Source organism: Haplochromis burtoni, unplaced genomic scaffold (assembly GCF_018398535.1).
Source record: "Haplochromis burtoni strain Fernald_Lab_line unplaced genomic scaffold, NCSU_Asbu1 Contig_12, whole genome shotgun sequence".
Taxonomy (NCBI): Eukaryota; Metazoa; Chordata; class Actinopteri; order Cichliformes; family Cichlidae; genus Haplochromis; species Haplochromis burtoni.
In genome coordinates this window covers 4,160,449-4,175,058 of record NW_024582373.1, presented here as the reverse complement: position 1 = coordinate 4,175,058, position 14,610 = coordinate 4,160,449, and the positions used below count along the sequence as shown (strand labels likewise).

The 14,610-nt window shown below is 40.0% G+C and overlaps 1 protein-coding gene across 22 annotated transcripts in view; it reads right to left on the bottom strand.

The window, feature by feature from the left end:
• The window catches only part of dst (dystonin), a 102,076-nt gene that overhangs the window by 60,233 nt on the left and 27,233 nt on the right, over positions 1–14,610 (bottom strand). For 20 of the 22 annotated variants that reach the window (XM_042215614.1, XM_042215600.1, XM_042215620.1 and 17 more), the window contains 10 exons: positions 12,187–12,279; positions 3,671–3,837; positions 3,355–3,467; positions 3,139–3,245; positions 2,936–3,055; positions 2,591–2,686; positions 2,371–2,498; positions 885–978; positions 645–799; positions 83–551 (listed from right to left, as the gene is read on the bottom strand). In XM_042215614.1, coding sequence (XP_042071548.1) covers positions 83–551; positions 645–799; positions 885–978; positions 2,371–2,498; positions 2,591–2,686; positions 2,936–3,055; positions 3,139–3,245; positions 3,355–3,467; positions 3,671–3,837; positions 12,187–12,279 — 1,542 coding nt within the window. Of the gene's footprint in view, positions 1–82; positions 552–644; positions 800–884; positions 979–1,090; positions 2,351–2,370; positions 2,499–2,590; positions 2,687–2,935; positions 3,056–3,138; positions 3,246–3,354; positions 3,468–3,670; positions 3,838–7,122; positions 10,630–12,186; positions 12,280–14,610 lie in introns of those variants that run through there. The other 2 variants (XM_042215638.1, XM_042215667.1) reach the window with 2 other exon arrangements.

Here is a 14,610-nt window from a genome sequence, read left to right as displayed (position 1 = left end):
AAAAAAAACTCAACACAAATAGCATCTCATTTTAAGTGCCTTAAAATAAACCCACACCAAGTTATAAATCAGAGATGCTCACCTGCATCTCTTCTACCCAGTTTAGAAGGTCCTGAACAAACTTCATGTTGACCTCTTCTTCTGTCAAGCTGGGGTCTGCCAGTGAGGATTTCAGTAAGGGCTTCCGGATCTGCATGTTTTTCAAATGCCTGAGGCTACCTGGGACCATGTCACCACCGCTCCCCAAGTAGCTCTGGACTGATGCAGGCTGCAGACTCGGGGTCAAGGCAGGAGTCAAGGATGGGGTGAGGCACGGCGTAAGGCTGGAGGTGAAGGTGGACCCAGGGGTACCTATTCCCCCTGGGGTGAGTGCAGGAGTAAGGGCTGGTGTCAGGTTAGTGTTAATGCTCTGGGAGAAGCCAGAGTTCAGACTCTGTGTGATGCCTGAGATCATCATTTTGGTTTGCTCTGTCGTCAGGGTGCGGCCTTTGCTGTACACAGAGGAGCATTCGGCTCTCAGGGCTAGAAGATCATCGCGGAGTTTTGACACCCTGTATAGAAGCAGATGACAATTTGAGATATATTTTTTTAATGACATGAGGAAATTTCAGTGTTTTATTTATACAGAAGGATGTACTTTGTACCTTTGGACAAGCTGATCTGCAAATGGGAATTTTCCATCCAGGAGAATCTGGATATCCACTACTTGTTGTCTGAGAATATTCTCACACTCCAACAGGTAGCCAGCGATCTCAGCTTCATTTAGGAACTGAATACCAGACTCAAGACGTTTTGCATCCTTTGAAAAGAAAAAGAAAGGACTTCCAACTCATTGCTATTTTATCACAGCTTGCTGGAGTATTAAACTGAGAGTGCATGCTTACAGACTGCAGGGCCGTTCTTGCCAGTGCAAGCTTGTCCTCGCCGTTAACACAGTCTCGCTGAACCCTGTTGGCAATCTGCTGCAACATTTCAAGCCTAAAAAAACAAAGATGGAAAGTTATTTTACTTGTTTTCACTTGTTTAAAGTCAAAATGTCTAACTCCCCCCCCCCCAAAAAAAAATTCGAGTTGTCACACAGTGCGCTCACCTGGATCCATAGGCAATGTTGTTATTGAGAAACACTGAACTGTTAATCTGTAAAGGCTCAGAGTAGACAGTGTCACCAGAGCCATAGCTGGTGAAACTACTGTTGCTCCCGCTTAAATAAGCCATCTTACTTTACAATGCAAAACTCCTACTGCAGACAAAATCACTGTTTTTCATCCTAACCATCCCCCGAAACAATATCGGGCTCCAAATTCGACAGCTCGATGAAAGCATTCGCAGACCTAACTGAGGGAGCTGTTTTCAACTTGCTCATATTTATAGTGTCACAGCCAGGTGAGGAGCGAGTACAAACTCCCACCCTGAAATACTATGCCGCCCTCGGGGAATAAAAATTAAACGGCAGGTTGAGACAGTCCAGCGTTGTCAGAACTGAGTCTGTTTGGAGGACAGCCAAACTGCTGTAATTGCTGTTTCTGCCAGTTTTCACCACACCCTGAAATAATGCAGTAAATATGATGTGTTTATAGACCATGGAGGAAGGAATTGATATGTAAACTTGTCTAAACGACCATCATTCATAGGGAATTTGGGAAGGTGATGTGTGAGTTTCCATAGAAATACCAGCTACACTGTAAAGCAAACAACAGATGGGGTTCAAATACTTGAAAGCCTTCGCCAAAGAAAATCGCTGCGTCGGTTCACATTTCGACATAAACTTATGTTGATTGCATTTGCAAATTTTTGCCACACAGGAATCAAGATAATCGAGATTTGTTTTTGTGCTGCTGACTTTGCACTTCATTATTCAAGCAGAATGTAGCCCATCCTCATCATATGCATAGCATGCACTTTGGCTGTAAACCTGAGCTGAAATATATCATGTAAACGAGATCTTAGATCAGTTGGGGGATTTCTGCTTTAATGAGGCAAATCACTCTCCGACATGCTACACTGACCATCGGTGTCTGGTTTCATTAAAGCCATTAGCAGGCTTGCAATACGACACCGAAGCACTCTCCTCACGCCACCCTCAGAAAATATTTTGCAGACTCACTTAGCATGTGTCTTCATGTTTATCCTTTTTTTAAAGAAAAGCAGCTCATCAGTGATGGTTTGATTTCTGCATGTGACCTCCAACACACACACAGTTTGTCATATTAAATACCCACTACATTGACTTATGCGCCTACACATTAGCAGAGTTAATTTCTTCTGCCCATTAAAACCATAAAGTCATAAATAAATTCGTTTATAGAGACTATAAAGATGAGACCTTAAATCACATTAGGATGAGCCTGGGCAGAAAAAGTGCACACCTACCTTTCCACCTCTGGCCTCAGGCTCTTCTCTCTTTCCAGCATGGCGACAATTAGTTTACCCCATTCCTTCTCCACATCATTCGGATGATGACCTGGGGGTAACTGAAGACGTCCAAACTCGATCCACATCTGTCAGGGACAACGCCGGCACACTTATTATCGCTGCAGTGTGTAAGACCATAAATGCAGGAAATGTGTAATCTAATCGTGCACATGTGTACCTCAAGCATTTTGTAGAGATTTTTGATTTTTGTTTTCTCATTTTCTTTTTGTGGGATTTCATGTTCTTTGAATTGAAGATATTGTGTATAAAGTGCCTGTAAAATAAAGAGGAGATTACATAAAAAACAACTTATTTAAAAGTGTCCGATCACTTTTCTGTACCCCCTGCATAATAATCTCTCATGCAGCAAACGGATGCAGCTGCCCTCTCACATCATTAACATCGCTTTAAGTCGAGCATTAAATTGCAATTATCCTTTACCTTTCAGACATACAGATATGCCTACATTCCAAACACAGTGTAAAACGGGATAACTGGAGCTCATCTTGTTGTGGTGCCATACCTTGAGTTCTACAGGGTTATTGGGGAATGATCTACTTGACATTATGGCCACATTGTGTTTGATCCACTGGCTGAGGTATTTGATCATGTTCTGGTACTCCACCCATTTGATATCAACGTCCTGTTTATAAGAGAAGAAGAATCATGAGAAATAAGGGATTTCTTAACCTTTTAACTTGGACTCGTTGAAGTCGCTTAACTTACATTAGGACTAACTCCTTCAACTCCATCGGGTACTTTGGGGAAGGCATCGTACAGTGTTGAGACGTAGGTGATGACTGATTTTTCATCAGGAGACTGGACATCAACATCTGATGAGAAACGTACAAACCCAGGGGTCACGAATGACAGCAAACAAGAGCAAGCTGCACTCTGAGAGTTATTTTTCATGATTTGAATGACTCTGTATGTGACTCTTACCCTCAGGATCCAGTAGTCTGGCCACCCCCAGCTGTTCAGCTACACAAAATGCGTCTTCTAAATTTGATCGGTTGGTCTGTGTTGACACACGGCTCATGTCCACAAGGTCCGGTCTGTAATAGAAAGAGGCAGAGGTAGGTAGATACGGTGTAGTACTGTAAGGATAGGGCAACTAAAAATAATAAAAATAATAATAAAAATAAACTCAAGCAGTGATGTCCATATTAGCTGCATTTTTTGAATAAATCAAAAGAAAACCAAAAGCACTATTGCTCTGCAAAAACATGCTGTGTTGTGTGTGTGTTTGTTATAGTACCTGTATTTGTGAATAAGGGCATTAAATAGCCTCCCATCCCTCCACGAGGTTGTGAAATTTTCACATCGCACACCTACGTAGCCCTCTGTCGTCTGCTTGGACCAGAGCAGCAGTCTCTCCTTGGCTGTCATGTCCTCGGACTCTCCCGTCACATGGATCTCCGAGATCTGCCGCAAGGCAAAACAAAAAAACAAAACGCAGAAATGAACTGGCATGACTTCCACGCCTGAGGGTTCAAAGACATCAAATCAAACACATAAACTTGTGATGCACTGCTCTGTGGTATTAAAACTTCATCTTCACTGATTTGCCTGTTTTATAATGGGCTTTAAATGGTCTGGCGCCTTCATGTCTCTCTGACCTTTTGCACCTCTGTGTTCCATCCCATCCTCTCCAATCTCAGGCCCCTGGCCTTCCAAAAGTTCCCAAAGCCAGAAGAATAACTACTGGGCAGCGTGCTTTTTCTTTTCGTGCCCCATCTTTAACTTAAGCTAAGTTAAAGACCAGCTTGTTCACTCTATCCTGCTGGTCTTAATCTTATGCCTAAAGTTTTTACTGGTTCTTATTGCTGTTCTCTTTTGTTTTATCTGTTTTTAACTGTATTGTTTTTATTTATTTCCCATTTTTACCTTCAAATAGCAATTTATTTGAAAGTGCATTATAGATAAAACATTTTATTATTATTATTATTATTATTATTATTATTATTATCATTATTATTATTATTATGAGGGGAAGGGCATGCAAGAACAGCATCACAAATGGCTGTAACTTAAATGACTGCTGGATCGACACCTGCGTGCCTGATAACTCGCTCACAGTGAGGATACTCAACTCTATAAGGAAAGTTTTAGTTTTGATTTGATTAACATGAAAAAGTTTGCTGAAAATGTCTGCAACATACCAGCAACGTGAGACAGAGTTGCATAATAAATTATCCAATAGTTTTACAGCACACTATACAGCTTCAGTATGGTATAATGACGTAAAGCAAACACTGCCACGTCACAGGTTGATTTTACAGCTGCGTGTTTATAACATGTATTAAAAATGTGTGGTTGGTGCACTAGCTTTAAAGTTTATTTTCATATCTGGAAAATCTCTTTAACTTTGGTTCAAAACTTTCTAGGAGTTTGTTTTTTGTGGAACACAGATACCAAGTAGCCGAAAGTATGGAAACATTATGCATGAGAGACAGGCTTTACACATAAAGCAGAAAAATCACAGACTGTGGTTTTTTTACAGAATGAACTGCAGTCAGTTCAGTAAATCATCAGTCAGTTGATCAGTAAATCAATCTATTCAGGTAGGGAACATGGTGACAACAACAAAAAAACATGGCAAAAAAAGAACAACAAAATCCTTAACATACACATAAATAAAATACAGCGATGTATAAACCTCTGTTTAACTGGACACCACTTTAGTCCTTTTATGCTTTAAATGGAAACCATATATAGTGAGCACAATCGGGCACAATTATGCAACAGTTATACTATTATTATTATTATTATATTATAGCCACAATTCCAGCAGATCAGCTGATCTCAATGCCAGTCCACATCAGCTGATTGCTTATCTGATATCAATATAAAACTCACTATCCGACATACAGGAAATCAGACTGTTTAGGCTGCTAGAGCACTTACATGCTCATCTGCAAGCTGCTTTGCAACCCAGCTCCAGCTTTCACATTGAGAATCTCATATCTGTCACTGACGCCATGTTCTGTGCTGAGGACTTGCTGCTTCTGTCTCCTCTTTGCATGTATACACGTGAAAGGGCTTTGATTTCCCAGAACATGCCACCAAATATAAATGACTGCAAATCAAAATATCAATCTTCCACTTGAGTATAGATCTGACTTAATTATGATTGTGGTGGTAAGTCAAACTTCCCAACCAGGGATTATTACGGACGAGCCAGGGTAACCACAGCTTTCTTCAAAGTGAATAATAGAAGTATTAAAGAGCTTAATCTGATTAACTTCATTAATTTAACTGAATGCCTTCATATGACTGTGGCATCCATACCACAACACAACACAAGGGTAAAGGAGATTTAATAAGACTAACAGCAATTTGGTGGATCATCAGCAGAGATGCATTTCAGGGTGAATCACTATATCATTTACTTTTGCACATTTTAGCCTCCATAACCCACTGAAGCTACAATATTATAATAAAAATACAAATTAATAATTGAGCTGTTAAATATCCAAAAGCAAAATCTGAGCAACTATTTTTCTGATATGGTTTCTTTGTTTATTTTTGTAAACAAATGGGGAAAAAAGTGCCAAAAACTACTGATGTGACTGAGTTGCAAAATGGTTTGAGGTTACACTTTTTTTGTTGCATACGTGAATACAAAGTTAAATATGAAAGCGCAAATACTTTTGTCACATACCTGACACTTCCTCCCAAACAGCCAATTGATAATGCACAACAGATATTTACTTTATCTCCTACCAAACTTTACTCTGTGGAGAACTACAGTTTTCTCTCTTCTCTGTTTCACCATAAGTTGCTGCTAATGACCAAAAGAGATGAAGATGAAGATAAATTTGAATGATTCTCAGCATTCCCTGATAGTGTTAGCCAGCTAACGCAGATAACATCAACAGGAGTTTGTAGATTTTGTTTGAAGGAGGAAGAATAATGACAAACAAGTTTCGAAGAAGCATGACACTAGAAATAGCTCCCATACTTCAAGATAAAGTCATCTGCCAACTGAGCAAAGCAAAAATGAATCATATACATCTCAACTCTTAGATGTAATAACAGTAATATTATAAACTGTTCAGTCTATAAGGAGATCTATAGATGTGCCTTATATAGAACAAACACACAAAAGTTTGGACCAAAATATTAGATTTGCATTGAATCAGTGAATCTCAGGTACACAAGTACAGATACTGAATTTCCTCTCTAAGCATTGAGATGAGTGCAGAATAGTCGCACATTAAAACACATTTATACAAAATGCTTTCACTCGTTCACAAATGGTAAAACAACAATTATGAGCTTATTTTCACTGTTTTTTCCATATTTATAAACTATTTTTGAAATACTGTTAAAATATTGTGTACTGTATGTACTGATCATCAGTATAATATGAATTTTTTTTAATGCAAATCAAAAATGTTCTATATGAAATATACAAAAACGTACACGTATAATGAATTATTCTATTACTGTATATTCTTCTCAGTTCAAAACAATAGTTCTTAGCTAATGTGATTATGTGACCTAAATGGTTTTCAAATCGTTTTCTCTCACGTGATCTTTAGTTATTGTGTCTACAAAAAGCTTTTAACAATGCAGAGTGACCTATTTTATCATCTATCATGTACTTGGACACCACCATTGCACTGTTACAGTATCAGACTTCTCCCTAATCTACATGATTTACCCCTGTACCGCCTACAAATAGCACATGGTTTCTTGGTTTACCTCGTGTTCGCTGGAAATACATTTGGCCAGAGTTGGAGCATGTTCTACGTAACCAGAGCAGGTGTAGGCCCTCCGTCTCCTCCTTCGGTGTGCTTGAGAGCCCCATATAATCTTGGCAAAGGTTTCCTCACTTCCAGGTCTGTCATTACCCCTTAGTGTCCGTAGCGTGTGCTCCACTGCTCCAAAGCTAACCGCCCTCCTTAACTGGCGTTGTAGAAGCTTCTTTACAAGCAAACCCTCCTTAGCCGGGACACCTTTGGAAGTAGTGCTGACACCATGGAGCTTCTCTTCCACAGAGGACCTCCTTCTGTCACCATCTGCCTGGTTTGTAGAAAACTTTTCCAACCTGCACGTTAACCTTGTGGCAAGAGGTTGAGTCTGACCATCCTGAAGGATCAGAACTGGTATTTCTCCAACATAAACACCTTTGCTGATGCTGTCTTGCCTAGATAGAGGTTTGGCCACTCCTGATGGCTCATCCAGCTCGGTTTGGTTTTCTCCTGTGTTGCCATCTGGGTCATTTTTACACTCTCCACCACTGCAGATTGCTTTGGTTGTAACAAAAGTCTCACTTTCAGGACTTCTGAGAGATCCAGCAGGCTTTAAGTCTTCCGATTTCCTCTTTTTCCTCTGAAAATAGCGGCGACCTTTAAGATCTTTGGATTCAGGTCTCAAAGGAGCCCTTTTGGGGTCCAAATAATATTCCTCTTTCGGACCCCGAACACAACCACAGGTGTTTCCCATGGCTGTAAATCATATGGTGTCCTAAACATTCACAATGTTAAGCTCCAAACAGCGACCAGGTTTCAGGCGAAGTATCCAGTAAGCTCTACTCAATCTAAAATAGCAGGATCCCATCGACATGAAGCCATTGACAGCTTTGCAAGTGGAGCACCGTAAGCAGCGCTTAGCAGGGCAGCCAGACATAAAGCTGGCTCCACTCAGAGCAGAGCTGCCTCCGTCCTTTTGTTGACTGCGGAGAACCGGTCAGCCCCTCGCTCTCTCTGTCTCTCTCACTCTGCATTTCTCACTTGCTCTCTCATGCGTCTCTCCTCTGACACTGGAATCTTTTTTGACCTTTGAAACATTTCTCTGGCTTTGATAATCCAGCACAAACACCATAAATGCACACACAGACGTGTGCTGGTAGCCCTCAGAGCAGGAATGAAAAAGAGTCGTGGATAGACCTGTTTCAGGATGACAAGTCTGTTGCAACAAAACAGTAAACACGCATATGATAGCCGCCTCTTTCCTGTCCTAATATTTATGTAATGCCATAATGTTTCTTTGGGTAAGAGGAGAAGGATCTCAAACTGAAAGTGCATGCCAGTAGAAAACCGCGAGCTATGCTGCTTGAGAATTTGGTTCAACAAGTTTAAAGTTCCGTTTAATGCGACGAGTCAGAACGGCTTTGAAAAACAGCAACATACATAGGCCACAAAGAGCAGAACAAGCTCAGGCAGATCCGAGCCGGACAACATAGTGCTTTCACTTTGTCTATCGCTCAAACTCTGCACAATGGCTGAGCCAGAGGTTGGGCGTAAGTCCAATGGTTTAACCAAACAATATGATCTCAGCTGATCACCATGGCAGCAGTTCACATGGGGGCAAATGCTGTGCCCGAGAAATGATTCACCGCATAAAACTCTTCTAGCAATTCAAAGAATTATATAACACTGGACACTTAAAACACTGTCTGAGAAAGAGCGGGACAAACGCACTGCAGAAAAAATGAGGGAAAAAAGTGAATAATAAGTGTGTTAAAGTGTAACTATAATCCCACCACACAGGAAAGCTTAAAATAGCTTTGAGAGTAACATTTAAACGAGTCCCTGAAGGTCAAAGTCACCTGACAGCCAGCACAGTCCAAACTGCCGATCACTCCTGCTTCTTCTCACGTTCACCTCATGAGACAACTACGTTGGCCAAGCTGCAGTATTAGCCTATGTTCATACATCTGACAGTAAACATGCTAATATCTTCAAAAGAGTGTGTTAGCATTTGGATTTTTTTTAATGGTAAGCTCTATAGTGAATGAAATAAAACATGAATGAATCACTCATCAATGTGTGTGTGCGTGTGTGTGTATGTATGTGTGTTATGTAAATGACAACACACATGGAAAGAGTGATACTTCATTAGGGTAAAACAAACTGGTTCAGTCAGCAGCAGCATTACTTTGTCATGCCAGCGGCATCTAGCCCTCCACACTAAAATTAATATTGTACTAGTTCCCCATGTCACAGGTAAAAAAAATAAAGATAAATATAGTGCGTACCATTTTGAGAATAGGAATATCATCGGCTTTGTGTAGCAAGGAAACCTCTTGCACACACAGGAATAAACAATGAAGAGCGACATAACGAGTTAACTGAAGTCAAATATTTGCATAAGTCATAATAAAGTAGCCTGCAGGTATAAGAAAAGCGTGTCATGGAAACAACCCTTTGTTTTCATGCAATATAAAAGTAGTGTTGAGTTCATACATGCCAGTGTGCTATCAGCTGTGACATTTAATAAAAACCAAAGCTGTACACTTTCAGTAAAGCTCAAGTTCTCTCCTGAAGTACCCTTGTATCCTTTTTAAATCAAGAAGAAACAGGCCCCTCGCTGCCACATCCACAGCTTAAGGGCTTGCGTGAGACCGACAGCAGCAGGTGTTGGCATCCTCACAGACGCTACCTGTCAGCATGTCCAAGCAAAATTATATCAGCTACTTTTCCTCCATTAATTCACTCAGGGCTAGTCAGACAGATGTTTGTTCTATTAACACTATACGCCTGTAAGACACAGAATTATTTTTGCAATATTTTTCTTCTGACTCACAACTGCCACGTGCCAAAAGCACAATTAATCTAACAAAAGAAATTGAGATGGGTGAAGTTTCTGCATGCTGTTAGACTTCAGAAGAAGACTGCATACTGGGTGGACACTCACATTCTTCTGGCACGCACATGCAGACTAGCTCGCTTGGCATAATGTGCCACTGTTCAGTGAAAGAATATTTTTGAGAGCATTCAGGAGGAAATATAACCAACTCTAGAGCACACGATACCCCAAAGCTTTTTTTGTTGATGCACATTAATGCTTAGTCGTACCAATGTGTGCACAAACATTCCCGAGATACTGAGAACATTAAAAAAATTATCTTTTTCAGTAATTTCCCTTTTGTTTAGACATTTAATATTCCTTAAAGGCCCTTTAGGCTGCTAGGAGCCATCTGATGTTACAACTGGATATGAATTAAACATGAACTAAAGTAAATTGCCAAGAAAGACAGAAAAAAGCCCAGAGAGATGAATGTTGATGATGGGCTTGATGGAGGGTATGGCACTTGGCAAACCAGCTTCAGAAGGGGTAAGAACTCATTCTTATCAAAAGGAATGGCCTTTTTTTTTACTATGTTTAAAATATTAACAAACTTAATTACAAATGAATCAACTGTGTCTGTAACAACTTGTCACATCATCTCTGTGCTCATAAACAGCTTTGTGTCTAAGCAAAGCCAAGCTGTGACGAAGCACTTCACACATCAAGTGCACAGGCCAGATGATCATTATGGGTGTCGTCTTGATGATCGTGGTGAGATGATGATCTTGGAAAGAAGGGTTATTTGCAAGTGGTGGTCTGTTGCGGTGGCTGGGCCAGGACTGTGGCTGGGGGGAACCTACTGCCCAGTGAACATCAAGAAGTTAGAAAGGTGCTTGGGTCACGCTTTGGCTACAGCAATTCATCTACCAAATGTGACAGCGATGAACTTCCAGTGTATATGCCCAACAGGATGATTTTCCAGGGCCTGAGAGGGGACACAGTTTCTCTTTGGTGCATCCCAACAGTGGAAGACGGGCCTTGTGATGGCAGATGCTTTCATTGCAGTGGATATGACCACCATGAAATCCAGAGAGGGGTTTCAAGAAACTTAAAAGGCATCAAGAAAAAATGGCTAAAGTAATAAATATATATGAAATCAATAAGCGGTTATTTTTCGTCTAACTTGTAAACATTTTTGGATATTTTTGTAGTGTCCTTAAGTATGTTCCTCAGGAATCATAATAAGGCTGATGTTTATATCAAGCAAACAGCCTTCCAACAAATAACATACCCACGCACACCTACAGTCTCCACTTTACATGGCTTAAATTCATGTACAGGATGCTGTGTTTTTACATCAGACTAGACAGATAAATCCTTCAAAGCATCAGGCTTTTCTAAATGTTCATGCTGCTTTTCCCACACGTTTGCATGAAACAGCGAATGTAGTTTGTTATTTTCTTACAACAACAGTTACGAAGTACTTTTTCACAAGTGTTTACTTAGGTCAGTATGATCTAAGTAAACACTGTCGCTAAGTTACTTATCAAAACTAACCACGGTAACAAGGACCTATGTCACCACAAACTGTTGCGCCTTTTTATACAGCAGAATAAGACAGTCCAAGGTTAGATGAAGTTAATAGTTGATTCTTTTTGTGTTACTGCGTTTATAACTCTTGAAAACATTTTAAGCTGTTAGCTTCTGCAGGCATTAAAATACACGTTTTCTTCGTCTTCTGTACCAGTAACACCTCTTCGTTAATATAAAAGTACAGACTGGGTGTCTATAGGTTCTGACCTGTTGTCTCTACACTTTACTTTTTAAAGGGATCTGTCAGTTTTTTTAGAGGTATGGCTTTGGCCAGTAGGGGTGCTTATGAAAATGTAGCAGTCTTCTTCACTTTAGCCTTTAGAAAATTCATTAAAAACTTGTACTGTTGGGCAATCCAGCAAGTTAATCATACAAATTTAATAGGAAAGCTAAACTGGACCCCTATGGTGCTATAGTGCTATGGCAACGCTGAAAACATGAATAATGTCCTTCACTAAACTCAGCAGAACAAATGCTGCACAACTTTGACACCTTGTGGTTAAAAACAGAAACACCCAAGTAATGTCGTTAACTAATTTTAAAACATCTGACCTCATTTAGCCCAACACAAGACATTCAAAAGCAGAGGATGCAAAGATCTTAATTACTTGGCAATTAAAAGCATGAGGGTGACAAAAATAACTGGAGTGCAAGACTGACCTGAAAGTGCAGAATTATGGTCCAGATCAATCCCAGCGTCAGTTTTGGGTTGCCGTCTGTGATGTCATCATTTCTTATATTTACAAGTTTGACCTGGTAGAAGGAAATGCAAATTTAGCACATGCAGACTTATTTAAGTAGTCATAGCCTGCTTCTTCTTTTTTTATATATATATTCACCTTTAAGCACTAACAATGAGTTTTCCTCTTCCATATTATGCCTGTCATTCCACAACCACCACAAGAGGGCATAGTCGCCATTGTATTGTGCTAGGGGAGATCGTTACCATAATCACAGTGTGGCACTGAGGGGAACTCGTTAATGTTTTGTAGTAATTAAACGTTTTATAACATAATATAATGAAAAAAGTGCACTTTTTAAACACCCCCTTCAAATAAAGCAGGAAACTACTAAAAAACGAAAATAGTCTGACCACGGCTAGATATTATAGCATTTAATAAGGAACTCCTCCACTGCCCATCAGATCATCTGTAACAGCTGTAATCAATCAAAGTTCAGCTTGGACAGTTTACATGCTATGACTACAGAAGTTGCATCATGTGTCTGGTATGTACTGAAGCAAAACAATAGGACAACTCATTTGTTGCAATCTATGAATCCTTTGTCTCGAGCCTTACGTCACATCTGGCTGTGGCTCAACCAGGCTGCCTTCATCTTCTCATCCTGAGCATGGTGGGGGAGGGGGATGCAATCAAAGCTCTCTGAAATCCCACTGTTGGGATTTGCAGTCAGCGCTCCTTAAATGCTGCTATTACTGTTCATGTTTCATGAATTTTTTGTAAGGAAACAGAAAAATGCCATGAATCCAGCTGTGTCTGATGGTGGCAGTGTCTGAGAACCTGCTTGAACCCAGATATCAGCTTTTTTGCTGTATAAACAAACAGATAGCTACCCCTAAACATGAACTGATATATTTGTGTAAACCATTTGTAAGCCTTTATGTGTACTTAAATCCATAGGTTCTTGAGGGCATGAGACAGTTAATTAATGTTGCCTCTGTACACCAACACAACAATTTTACTGCACATTAATCAAATTGTAATCAAATGACAATGTAACTGAAATGCAGACATTCAGTTTTAATTCAAGGGGTTTAACAAAGCGTTGCAAGGGCTGTTTTTAGTAGCTGAATGAAAATCCTTTGTAGTCAATGACTGTCTGAAGTCTAAAACCCATAGATGTCACCAAAGGCTGTTTCCTCCTATGAGGTGCTCTGCTAGGCCATTACTGCAGCAACATTCAGCTGCTGCTTCCTTTTGGGTCTCACATCTGAAAATTATGCTCTCTTGGGGTGAGATCAGGTGACTCATTTGTCATTAAAGAATATGCCATTTCTTTTTCCTTGAGAGAGCCTGGTTTGGTTTGGTAGTGTGCTTTGGGTCATTAACCATTTGTACTGTGAAGCTCTGTCTGTCAGTTTTGTAGCATTTGTCTGAATCTGATCAGAAAGTACATTTCTGTACACAGTTCTTCCTACTACATCTATCAGCAGTCACAGCATCAATAAGCACTAGTGACCCAGTTCCAGTGGCAGTCATAGACTCCCATCCGATGATATATTATCATGTTTGATAGATGAGGTGAAATGCTCCAAGGCCATTTCTCTCCTTCTCCATACTTTTCTCTTCCCATCACGCTGGTAAAAATTAATCTTGGTTTTACTTGTGGCTCTGGCTGTTTCTAATCTGCCCTTCTTGTTTCTTGAGAGCACCCAGTGGCTTCCACTTTGTTGCAAACCCACTGTATTTCTATTTATGAAAGGGTCTCTTGAATGCAAAATCTGGTAATGATACACCTACCTCCTCAAGAATGTGGGCTCGACAGGGTTAGATATTAAGAAGCTGATTTTCATAAACAAATAAAGATTTGTGTTATATTCTACTTTTGTTGTCTTCTGTGCAGACCTTTTGTTGGTTCTGAGCAGGTCAGTCCATTCCTTTCTAAGAAGGTACCAGATTATTGACTTGGCCACTCCTAAAATCTTAGATATCTCTCTAGTTGGCTCATTTTGGGTTTTCAGCCAAATGACGGCCTCCACGGGACTCCTATCGAGATTTAGAGTGAACAGCTGCAAAGCTCCAGCTCAAAATCTGGAATTAATGCTTTATCTGGAATAATGAGAGAACATGTCTAACCACTAAACAATTAATTATGAGCCTCTGAAAATGGGGGGGTTGTCCATAAAAACTGCTTTCCTAAACAGTTAATGCAGTACTTTTGTAATACCCCCTGAATTGAAGCTGAAAGCCTGCATTTATATCAGATATTAACTGTTTTATTTAAAATTCACTGTGGTGGAATACAGAGGTCAAATGACCAAAATAAAAGCGTAATTGGCCAAAAACATTTGGATCTAACTCTAATTCATTACCAAATCAAAGTATAAAAATTACAGCTACTTTT